At 35.1% G+C, this 13,069-nt stretch overlaps 1 protein-coding gene across 1 annotated transcript in view; it reads left to right on the top strand.

Annotated features, from left to right (window-relative positions):
* fras1 (Fraser extracellular matrix complex subunit 1) overlaps nucleotides 1-13,069 on the top strand; it is a 383,712-nt gene that overhangs the window by 189,728 nt on the left and 180,915 nt on the right. Inside the window, exon 17 of the mRNA XM_072912400.1 lies at nucleotides 1,074-1,241. Coding sequence (XP_072768501.1) covers nucleotides 1,074-1,241 — 168 coding nt within the window. The remainder of the gene's footprint in view (nucleotides 1-1,073; nucleotides 1,242-13,069) is intronic.

The raw sequence follows: 13,069 nt of genomic DNA, 5'->3' as shown, positions 1-13,069 counted from the left end.
TGGGGTGCCATGTCATCTGCTGGTGTCGGTCCACTCTGTTTCCTGAGATCCAGGGTCAACGCAGCCGTCTACCAGCAAGTTTTAGAGCACTTCATGCTTCCTGCTGCTGACCTGCTCTATGGAGATGGAGATTTCAAGTTCCAACAGGACTTGGCGCCTGCACACAGCGCAAAATCTACCCGTGCCTGGTTTACGGACCATGGTATTTCTGTTCTAAATTGGCCCGCCAACTCCCCTGACCTTAGCCCCATAGAAAATCTGTGGGGTATTGTGAAAAGGAAGATGCAGAATGCTAGACCCAAAAACGCAGAAGAGTTGAAGGCCACTATCAGAGCAACCTGGGCTCTCATAACACCTGAGCAGTGCCAGAAACTCATGGACTCCATGCCACGCCGCATTAACGCAGTAATTGAGGCAAAAGGAGCTCCAACCAAGTATTGAGTATTGTACATGCTCATATTTTTCATTTTCATACTTTTCAGTTGGCCAACATTTCTGAAAAATCCCTTTTTTGTATTAGCCTTAAGTAATATTCTCATTTTGTGACACACGGAATTTTGGATTTTCATTTGTTGCCACTTCAAATCATCAAAATTAAATGAAATAAACATTTGAATGCATCAGTCTGTGTGCAATGAATAAATATAATGTACAAGTTACACCTTTTGAATGCAATTACTGAAATAAATCAAGTTTTTCAAAATATTCTAATTTACTGGCTTTTACCTGTAGATTTCCCAATTGGTTTAACTGCCACCCGCAAAAAAAAATAAAATATCTAATTAATCCGCCCGACCCGACCCGCGCGCGGATAAAATCTTATTTTTTTTAATTTCATCCGCCCGATCCGCGGATCATCCGCGGACTCCGCGGTTGTGCCCGCAAACCGCGCATCTCTAATACACACACACACCTGTCACAGTGAGTGTATACACACACACACCTGTCACAGTGAGTATAAGTAAGTTTAATGATGGATGAGTGACTAGCAGTGAGGTGTCCCCCATGTGTGTGTGTGTGTGTGTGTGTGTGTGTGTGTGTGTGTGTGTGTGTGTGTGTGTGCGCGCGCACAGATTGTCACCCGTCATGTCGCTCCTGCGTGGGCCCGCTGGCGTCCGACTGCGTGCGCTGCCTGAAGGCGGAGGAGGTGATGGCGCCGCAGTCGCGTGGCCTTCCACACGGCGTCTGCGCGGCCGACTGTCCCGCTCGCAGCTTCCTGGACGGCGATCACACCTGCACAGGTGAGCACGACACGGCCCCGCCTTCATGATAACGTTGCTTGGATGGCAACTTATGTTGTATGTACCTTACAGCATTAATGCTGCCTTTTTACACTTTCACCCGAGAACAGCACCCATGCTTCTTTTCCTCTTTGCTCCACAATTTCCAAAAACTATTTAAAATGTGGACTCGTCAGCGTTTCTGGGTGTTGTTGATAAATGACTGTGGCTTTGCATAGTAGAGTTTTAACTTGCACTTACAGATGTAGCGACCAACTGTAGTTACTGACAGTGGTTTTCTGAAGTGTTCCTGAGCCCATGTGGTGATATCCTTTACACACCGATGTCGCTTTTTTGATGCGTGAGCGATCCAAGGTGCGCAAAGTCATATTTTATGTGGTGGAAATGTCCGAATCTTAAACAGGAACAAAAGAGAATTTGTTTACAAGAGATTTATTTAATCATAATCAGATGGTACAAGGTTGGATTGGGTTGCCATTACAGACAACGTCGTCCGGAGACGTTGGGTGATGCGCTCTCGTGAACGAGCGCGCACACACACCAGACTTCGTCCAACGTGGTTAGTGTTGCGTTTTCTCCCAGGGAATTCAAGTTGCTGGTCACTCCCAAGCTTCTTTTGATGACACATAAAGCTGAGTAGAAGAACCACCAGAGACAGAATAGTGTCATGTCTGTGTAATCATGTTTTGTTTTAAGTCATGTTTTGTTTAGTTATAGGACTCTTTAGTTTCTGTCTTTTCACTCCCTTGTCTTGTTTCCATGATTACCCCATTAGTTTCACCTGTTCCACGTTTGGACTCATTGTGCACTCTTGATTGTCACCATAGCAACCCATTAGTTTTCACCTGTCACGTCACGCACCTGTTTCACGTCTTGAGTCACGCACCTGTTTTCGTTAATCATGTCTGTAGTATTTAAGTTCAGTGTTTTTCAGTTTGTCTTTCTGACGACCTCACACCACATTTATGCTCGACACATTTCTAACTCCTTTTCATGTCCATCGTTCACGCTGCTCCTTTTTTTTGTCCATGCCAAGTAAGTTTTCTTTATTCAAGCCATAGTTTGCAAGTTTTGTTTAATTGTTCATAGTTTCTGCCCTTGTGCAAGTTTTGTGTTTATAGTCAAGTTTTGTACTTCCGCCCTTGTGCGCACTTTTGGTTTATTCCTTTTTTTTGATAGTTTAAATAAATCATGTACCTTCATTCCCGTCTCGCCCGTGCCAACTTTCCGCTGCATCCCGGAAAAGCAAACACCCAAGATCAAGTCCTGACAAATAGGTATTTTGTCATTTTATTTCCAAAGCCTTTGGAGATAAACTTGAGACCAAATCCCGTACAGAAGTGCTCACTAGCACAGCTACAATGGTCTAATCTAACATACAAAAAACGTCTCTTCTATATCGTCTCTCTTGCCCCCACCCTCCTTGTCCCTGTTACTCCATAGTTTCCCCATAGTGAAGTAACATTGAATTACTACATACCCCCCATAGTGAAGTAACATTGAATTACTACATACCCCCCATAGTGAAGTAACATTGAATTACCCTCCATAGTGAAGTAACATTGAATTACTACATACCCTCCATAGTGAAGTAACATTGAATTACTACATACCCCCCATAGTGAAGTAACATTGAATTACTACATACCCCCCATAGTGAAGTAACATTGAATTACTACAGTAAAAAGGTCAGAAATTCCACTACACTTATGTGCAGTGATTTCTCCAGATTCTCTGAACATTTTGATGATATTACAGAGCGTAGATGGTGAAATCCCTAAATTCTTAAACTGTTCAACAATTTGCTCAGGCATTTGTTGACAAAGTAGTGACCCTCGCCCCGTCCTTGTTTGCGAATGACTGAGCATTTCATGGAATCTACTTTTTATACCCAATCATGGCACCCACCTGTTCCCAATTAGCCTGTTCACCTGTGGGGGATGTTCCAAATAAGTCTTTGATAAGGCTGAAACGACGCGTCGACGTCATCGGTTACGTAAATACGTCGACGCCGTTTTTGTGCGTCGGCGCGTCGCATATTTACGTCACACTACTTTACTGTCATGGCAAAGCGCAAAGCAGACGATGCGAGCGAGGGGAAAAAAGCACGCCAAAAGTCGTCAAAAGTGTGGGAGTATTTCAATAAACGGCCTAATAATGTTGTTGTATGCACACTGTGTGGAGCGGAAATGGCCTATCATAGCAGCACAACGGCTATGAACGAACATTTGAAAAGAAAACCCCCGACAGCGTTCTTGCCATCACCATCAACAAGTCAATCGTCCGCGTGCGTATACGTTGTCATCATTACACAAAAACATGAATGTGTCATTTGTATCTGCGTTGTAAATTCATAAACTAAAGCACCGTTTCGCTCTGAGAGGCGCGTTTGGCGTGCCTGTTCAGTGTTTACAAAGACGCGCTCCTCTTTAACGCTGTGGAGAGGCGGCGGCGGCGAGCGAGCGGCGAGGCGGGGCGCGCCGGGAGCGACGCCGCAATCGTGCCCAGGTGCGCGATCCGCGCAGTTGGAAGAGAAAAGACTTTGTGTAAAATTAAAAGATTGTAAACCTGGCAAAGCCGTCTGGCGTTCAGTCTGTCGGTCCTGAAAGAACCCCACGGCACAAGACGTGTCACAAACGCTAACGTTAATTAGTTGTGCAAATACCTTTTACAACATTAACAGTTACATATACTATGTACAAACCAACAATTAACTTTCACTTTAATCATACTATCATTGTTGTGTTATTAAGCAAAATAAGCAATACTTTTACTTTTGTTGAAATGTTTACACTGTACACTTTTTTGTATTGGATGTTTAGCTTTATTTTTGCACATTTTAGCAAATAAGCAATACTTTTACTTTTGTTGAAATGTTTACACTTGTTACAGAATATTTCCGTTTTGCACTTTTTTGTATTGGATGTTTATCTTTATTTTTGCACATTTTAAAGCAAAATAAGCAATACTTTTACTTTTGAAATGCTTATACTATTCCAGAATATTAAGATTTGCACTGGATGTTTACTTTTATATTTGCACATTAAAAAGCAAATAAGCTACTTTTAATTTTGTTAAATGTTAAAAGTTTTAAATGTTTACATTGTTACAGAATATTTTGTCATGTTGTTGTCAATGTTGACTGAGTGGCCATACTTTTTTTTTTGTAAATAAAAGCCATGCCTTTTGAAAAAACTGGCCTACATTTATTTTTTCCTCTTCATTTTAAATTTAAAAAAAATCGGTAAAAGGAAAAATAATCTATAGATTAATCGAAAAAAAAATAATCTATAGATTAACCGATTAATCGAAAAAATAATCTATAGATTAATCGATAGAAAAATAATCGTTAGCTGCAGCCCTAGTCTTTGATGAACATTCCTCAACTTTCTCAGTCAAAGTGTTTCTGGGTGTTGTTGATAAATTGCTGTGGCTTTGCATAGGAGAGTTTTAACTTGCACTTACAGATGTAGCGACCAACTGTAGTTACTGACAGTGGGTTTACTGAAGTGTTCCTGAGCCCATGTGGTGATATCCTTTACACACCGATGCGGTACCGCCTCAGGGATCCAAGGTCACGGGCATTCAATGTTACGTGCAGTGATTTCTCCAGATTCTCTGAACCTTTTGATGATATTACGGAGCGTAGATGGTGAAATCCATAAATTCCTTGTTGAGAAATGTTGTTGTTCAACAATTTGTTGTTGACAAAGTGGTGACCTTGTTTGTGAATGACTGAGCATTTTGTGGATTTATTCATCTTTTTTATTTTGTCCTACTTGAGCCTCCACATGGGTGTACCTTGTTGGTGAAAGCGTCTGCAGAAACACACGTGACAGATTCACGTGCCCTGCGGCTGTAGTCAACCTCTAAAACGCAACATGAACAAAACACACTTTCCTAATGAATGTTTGTGTGTGTGTCGACTCGCTGGGATGGCAAATTGTCTTCTTTGGGAGGGTGAAATTGTTGCTGCGTGTAATGGGAACATTACACACACACACGCACACACACACACACACACACACACACACACACACACACCTTTTTCCTCGGCGGCACTAAGCAGGACAGCAACAGAGGAAGGAGATTGAAGTGTTCTCACTAACTTCATGAAATAGAAAACATTTAAGAGGACGCCTCGTCTTTGCAGCCCATTTAGTCAGCAACACAACATCTTTGTTTTTTACACTTTAACTCATCACAACATTGTAACGTCACAACATTGTAACACCACATCATTGTAACACCACAACATTGTAACACCACAACATTGTAACGTCACACCACAACATTGTAACACCACAACATTACAACGTCACAACATTGTAACGTCACATCACAACATTGTAACACCACAACATTGTAACACCACAACATTGTAACACCACAACATTGTAACGTCACAACATTGTAATGTCACATCACAACATTGTAACACCACAACATTGTAACGTCACATCACAACATTGTAACACCACAACATTACAACGTCACAACATTGTAACGGCACATCACAACATTGTAACACCACAACATTGTAACGTCACAACATTGTAACGTCACATCACAACATTGTAACACCACAACATTGTAACGTCACATCACAACATTGTAACACCACAACATTACAACATCACAACATTGTAACGTCACAACATTGTAATGTCACAACGTTGTAACGTCACAACGTTGTAACATCACAACATTGTAACACCGCAACATTGTAATGTTGCAACATTGTAATGTTGCAACATTGTAATGTTGCAACATTGTAACATCGCAACATTGTAACGTCACAACGTTGTGACGTTACAACGTTGTAACGTCACAATGTTGTAACGTCATAACGTTGTAACATCACAACGTTGTAACGTCACAACATTGTAACGTCACAACATTGTAACACCGCAACATTGTAATGTCGCAACATTGTAACATCGCAACATTGTAACGTCACAACGTTGTAACGTCACAACATTGTAACGTCACAACATTGTAACACCGCAACATTGATGGGTCACAACATCACAACATTGTAACGTCACAACACCGCAACATTGTAACACCGCAGCATTGTAACGTCACAACATTGTAACATCAATCAATGTTTATTTATATAGCCCTAAATCACAAGTGTCTCAAAGGGCTGCACAAGCCACAACCACATCCTCGGTACAGAGCCCACATAAGGGCAAGGAAAAACTCACCCCAGTGGGACGTGGATGTGAATGACTATGAGAAACCTTGGAGAGGACCGCACATGTGGGTAACCCACAACACGTCACAACATTGCAACGTCACAACATTGTAACAGCACAACATTGTAACGTCACAACATTGTAACATCACAACATTGTAACGTCACAACATTGTAACATCACAGTATTGTAACAGCACAACATTGTAACGTCACAACATTGTAACATCACAACATTGTAACATCACAGTATTGTAACATCACAACATTGTAACATCACAACATTGTAACATCACAACATTGTAACATCACAACACCGCAACATTGTAACATCACAACATTGTAACATCACAACACCGCAACATTGTAACGCCGCAACATTGTAACAGCACAACATTGTAACGTCACAACATTGTAACGTCACAACATTGTAACATCGATCAATGTTTATTTATATAGCCCTAAATCACAAGTGTCTCAAAGGGCTGCACGAGCCACAACGACATCCTCGGTACAGAGCCCACATAAGGGCAAGGAAAAACTCACCCCAGTGGGACGTCGATGTGAATGACTATGAGAAACCTTTGAGAGGACCGCATATGTGGGTAACCCACAACACGTCACAACATTGTAACGTCACAACGTTACAACGTTGCAACGTCACAACATTGTAACATCACAACATTGTAACATCTCAACATTGTAACAGCACAACATCACAACATATTTCCATCACAATATTGTAACGTCACAACATTGTAACATCACAATATTGTAACATCACAACATTGTAACGTCACAACATTGTAACATCACAATATTGTAACATCACAACATTGTAACGTCACAACATTGTAACGTCACAACATTGTAACGTCACAACATTGTAACGTCACATCACAACATTGTAACACCACAACATTGTAACGTCACAACATTGTAACGTCACATCACAACATTGTAACACCACAACATTGTAACGTCACAACATTGTAACGTCACAACATTGTAACGTCACAACATTGTAACGTCACATCACAACATTGTAACACCACAACATTGTAACACCACAACATTGTAACGTCACAACATTGTAACACCACAACATTGTAACATCGCAATATTGTAACAGCACAACATTGTAACATCGCTACATCACAACATTGTAACAGCACAACATGTTAACATCGTAGTAACATCGTAACAAAGCAAACAAATGAAATAGCCATGTTGCTTATTTCATCAGTTGGTAGGCCACATCAAATACAGCAGATTATTACACTAAATGATGAGGTGGGCATCATTAAATGTTGCGGCAGTCCACATAAATTGAAGTGTCATAAATAAAGTGGCAGGCCACGTAAAATGAAGTGGCAGGCCATTTAAATTACATGGTAGGCCACTTAAAATGTAATGGTAGGACCACATCAAATTATGTGGCAGGCCACATAAATGACATGGTAGGCCACACAAATGACATGGTAGGCCACATAAAAATTAAATGGTAGGACCACATGATAAGGCCAACCACAAAAATGAAGTGGCGGGCCATGAAAAATGATGTGGCCAAGTCACATAAATGACATAGTAGGCCACATAAAAATTAAATGGTAGGACTACATAAAATGATGTGGCCAACCACAAAAATGAAGTGGTGGGCCATTTAAAATGATGTGGCCAAGTCACATAAATGACATGGTAGGCCACATAAATGATATGGTAGGATCACAAAATATTACATGGTAGGCCACATAAATGATATGGTAGGCCACATAAAAATGAAATGGGAGGACCACATAAAAGGATGAAACCAACCACACAAATGAAGATGTGGGCCACAATAAAATGATGTGGCGGGCCATGTCAAATGAAACGGTAGGAGGAGCACGTAAAATGATGTGGCGTGCCACATTAAATCAAGTGGCTTTCTAGATTGATTGTAGATATATTTGTACATTTTACACTGTTTAGTCCATTTGCATCCATTTAGTCAACTGACTTAAATAATTGTACTGTGTGTGTGTGTGTGTGTGTGTGTGTGTGTGTGTGTGTGTGTGTGTGTCTGTCTGTCTGTCTGTCTGTCTGTCTGTCTGTGTGTGTGTGTGTGTGTGTGTGTGTGTGTGTGTGTGTGTGTGTGTGTGTGTGTGTGTGTGTGTGTGTGTGTTGATCCACTCTACTCATTTTTCCTGAGTCAGCACAAAAGTCAGCAATGATGTCATTCTTCAAATGTGGGCACCACTTACATCTACTGCATGGACACACACACACACACACACACACACACACACACACACACACACACACACACACACACACACACACACACACACACACACACAGTGTATAATTACATTTAGAATAAAATGCACTTTTAAGTAGAATAAAAGACTTAGTTCTTGGTTCTACTAGAAGATACACATGATGGCATCTCCATATTTATATATATACTGTACAAACATTTATTAATTATCTATGCACTCTCACACATGTAGTATTATTATTATTAGTAATATTATTATTATTATCTATGCACTGTCACACATGTAGTATTATTATTATTATTATCAATGTACTCTCACATATATGTATTATTATTAATATTATTATTATTATCAATGCACTCTCACATATAGGTGTGAATGAATGATGAGTTCCCACTTCTCTGTGAGCGCTTTGAGTATCTAATAATAGAAAAGCGCGATATAAAATCTAATCCATTATTTTTATTATTATTACATATCTATTATTATTATCTATGTACTCTCACATATATTTATTATTATTAATATTATTATTTTCAATGTACTCTCACATATTTATTATTATTATCTATGTACTCGCACATATTTATTATTAATATTATTATCTATGTACTCTCATTTATTATTATCTATGTACTCTCACACATTTATTATTATTATTATTATTATCTATGTACTCTCACATATTTATTACTATTATTATATATGTACTCTCACATATTTATTATTATCTATGTACTCTCACACATATTTATTATTACCAATGTACTCTCACATATGTATTATTATTATTATCTATGTACTATCACACATTTATTATTTATTATTATTATTATTATTATCTATGTACTCTCACATATTTATTTATTAATATTATATATGTACTCTGACATATGTATTATTATTATTATTATTATTATCTATGTACTCTCACATATTATATATGTACTCTGACATATTTATTATTATTAATATTAATATTATTATCTATGTACTCTCACACACATTTATTGTTATTATTTTCGTACTCTCACATATGTATTATTATTTATGCACTCTCACACACTTTTATTATTAATAATATTATCTATGTACTCTCACATTATTATTATTATTATTATTATTATCTATGTACTCTCATACACATTTGGTATTAATAATAATAACAATAATAATAATTATGTACTCACATATTTATTATTATTAGCTATGTTCTCTCATACACATCATTATTATTTGTATTATTATCTTTGTGCTCTCACACATGTATTATTATTATTATTATTATTATTATTATTATTATTATTATTATTATTATTATTATTATGATCTATGTTGTCTTGCACCTATTTAGTATTATAAATATCAATAATGGTGTCATGATGTACCAGCGTGCAGAGAGAATGGAGGAGAACGCGACGTCAAGTTAACTTTCAGTTTCGATACCCGTTAAGGCGTTTTAACCTTGGTGGACAAAAGTATGAGAGTCGGGCGACCATTTGAGAGATTTCTCAGACACCAAAACTATAAAACACTTGCAATGTTTTTTTTTTCTTTGTTTGTTTTGTTTTGTTTCAGGTTTACGAAAAAATCTTTTTTTTAGGATTGTAGAAAATATTTTTTAATGTTAACAAAAATACAAATAAATACCAAACAAGAATGACTAACACATTTCTGGAGAACATCCGCACTGTAACACAACATAAACACAACAGAACAAATACCCAGAATCCCATGGAGCACTAACTCTTCCGGGCTACATTATACACCCCCGCTACCACCAAACCCCGCCCACCTCAACCGACGCAAGGAGGGGGGAGGGGGGGTTGATGTGTGGGGGGGCTGCCGACCCCTGCTATAGTAGATAGTAAATAGATGTTGCTATAGTAAATAGATGTTGCTATAGATTAAAAAAAGTCAAAAGTCTGTTTCTTTATGATAAACAAAAAAAAAAGTGTGTTTATGGTTTAGAAAAAAGTTTGCATATGGTTAAAAAAAAAAAGTCTATAGCTTAAAAATAGTCTGTTTTTAATTTTTTTTTTAAGTCTGTTTTTTTTTTTTTTTTTTTTAATGTTTATGGTTAAAAAAGAACATTTTCTTTACGGTTAACAAAAAAAAAGTCTGTTTATGCTAAAAAAAAAAGTCTAGTTCATGGTTAAAAAATAAGTCTGTTTATTTTATTTACAAAAGAAAAGTCTGTTTATTTTAGTTTAAAAAGAAAAGTCTGTCTATGGTTAAAAAAAAATAAAAAAAAAAAAAAAAAATAAAATTTAAGCCCCCAAAAAGGACAAGCGGTAGAAAATGGATTGATGGATTAAAAAAAAAAAAAAAGGCTGTTTATGGTTTAAAAAAAAAAAAGAGTCTGTTTGTGGTAAACAAAAAGGAGAAAAGTCTGTTTATTTATTTAAAAAAGGAAAGAAAAGTCGGTTATGGTAAAAAAAAAAAAAAAGTATATTTTATTTACAAAAGAAAAGTCTGTTTATTTTTATTTTTGTTTAAAGAGAAAAGTCTGTCTTTGGTTAAAAAAAGCAAAGTTTTTTATTTTATTTTTTTTATTTTTTTATTTTTTAAGTATTTTGATTGATTTGTTTTTTTTTAAGTGTTTATGGTTTAAAAAGAAAAAAAGTCTGTTTGTGGTAAACAAAAAGGAGAAAAGTCTATTTATTTTAAAAAGAAAATAGAAGTCTGTTATGGTAAAAAAAAAAGAAGAGAAAAGTCTGTTTATGGTTAAAAAAAGTATGTTTATTTTATTTACAAAAGAAAAGTCTGTTTATTTTTATTTTTGTTTAAAGAGAAAAGTATGTGAATGGCTAAAATTAGAAAATGGTTTTTTTTTTATTAGTTTTTTTAAGTATTTTGATTTTTTTTAAAAAGTCTGTTTGTGGTTATAAAAAAAGAAAAAAGTCTGTTTGTGGTAAACAAAAAGGAGAAAAGTCGGTTTATTTATTTAAAAAAGAAAAGAAAAGTCTGTTATGGTAAAAAAAAAAGTATATTTTATTTACAAAAGAAAAGTCTGTTTATTTTTAGTTTTGTTTAAAGAGAAAAGTCTGTCTTTGGTTAAAAAAAGCAAAGTTTTTAATTTTTATTTTTATTTTTTAATTTTTTTTAAGTATTTTGATTGATTTATTTTTTTAAAGTGTTTATGGTTTGAAAAAAAAAATCTGTTTGTGGTAAACAAAAAGGAGAAAAGTCTATTTATTTAAAAAAGAAAATAGAAGTCTGTTATGGGTAAAAAAAAGAAGAGAAAAGTCTGTTTATGGTTAAAAAACAAAGTATGTTTATTTTATTTACAAAGGAAAAGTCTGTTTATTTTTATTTTTGTTTAAAGAGAAAAGTCTGTTTTTGGTTAAAAAAAGCAAAGTGTTTTTTGTTTTGTTTTTTAAGTATTTTGAGTTTTAAAAAAAAATCTGTTTATGGTTTAAAAAAAAGAGGAAAGTCTGTTTATGGTTAAAAAAAAGTATGTTTATTTTATTTACAAAAGAAAAGTCTGTTTATTTTTATTTTTGTTTAAAGAGAAAAGTATGTGAATGGTTAAAATTAGAAAATATTTTTTTTTTGTTAGTTTTTTTAAGTATTTAGATTTTTTTTTTAAAGTTTGTGGTTATAAAAAAAAGAAAAAAGTCTGTTTGTGGTAAACAAAAAGGAGAAAAGTCGGTTTATTTATTTAAAAAAGAAAAGAAAAGTCTGTTATGGTAAAAAAAAAAAAGAGAAAATTCTGTTTATGGTTAAAAAAAAAAGTATATTTTATTTACAAAAGAAAAGTCTGTTTATGGTAAAAACAAAAAAAGAGGAAAGTCTGTTTATGGTTAAAAAAAAAGTATGTTTATTTTATTTACAAAAGAAAAGTCTGTTTATTTTTATTTTTGTTTAAAGAGAAAAGTATGTGAAGGGTTAAAATTAGAAAATAGTTTTTTTTGTTTGTTTCTTTTAAGTATTTAGATTTTTTTTTTAAAGTCTGTTTATGGTTATAAAAAAAGAAAAAAGTCTTTTTGTGGTAAACAAAAAGGAGAAAAGTGGGTTTATTTATTTAAAAAAGAAAAGAAAAGTCTGTTATGGTAAAAAAAAAAAAAAAGAAGAGAAAAGTCTGTTTATGGTTAAAAAAAAAGTATATTTTATTTACAAAAGAAAAGTCTGTTTATTTTTATTTTTGTTTAAAGAGAAAAGTATGTGAAGGGTTAAAATTAGAAAATAGTTTTTTTTTTGTTAGTTTTTTTTAAGTATTTTGATTTTTTTTTTTAAGTCTGTTTATGGTTATAAAAAAAGAAAAAAGTCTGTTTGTGGTAAACAAAAAGGAGAAAAGTGGGTTTATTTAAAAAAGAAAAGAAAAGTCTGTTATGGTAAAAAAAGAGAAAAGTCTGTAAATGGTT

This window comes from Nerophis lumbriciformis, linkage group LG03, assembly GCF_033978685.3.
Source record: "Nerophis lumbriciformis linkage group LG03, RoL_Nlum_v2.1, whole genome shotgun sequence".
Taxonomy (NCBI): domain Eukaryota; kingdom Metazoa; phylum Chordata; class Actinopteri; order Syngnathiformes; family Syngnathidae; genus Nerophis; species Nerophis lumbriciformis.
Note: the sequence above shows the minus strand (reverse complement) of the source record. Positions and strands in the feature narration are given on the sequence as shown.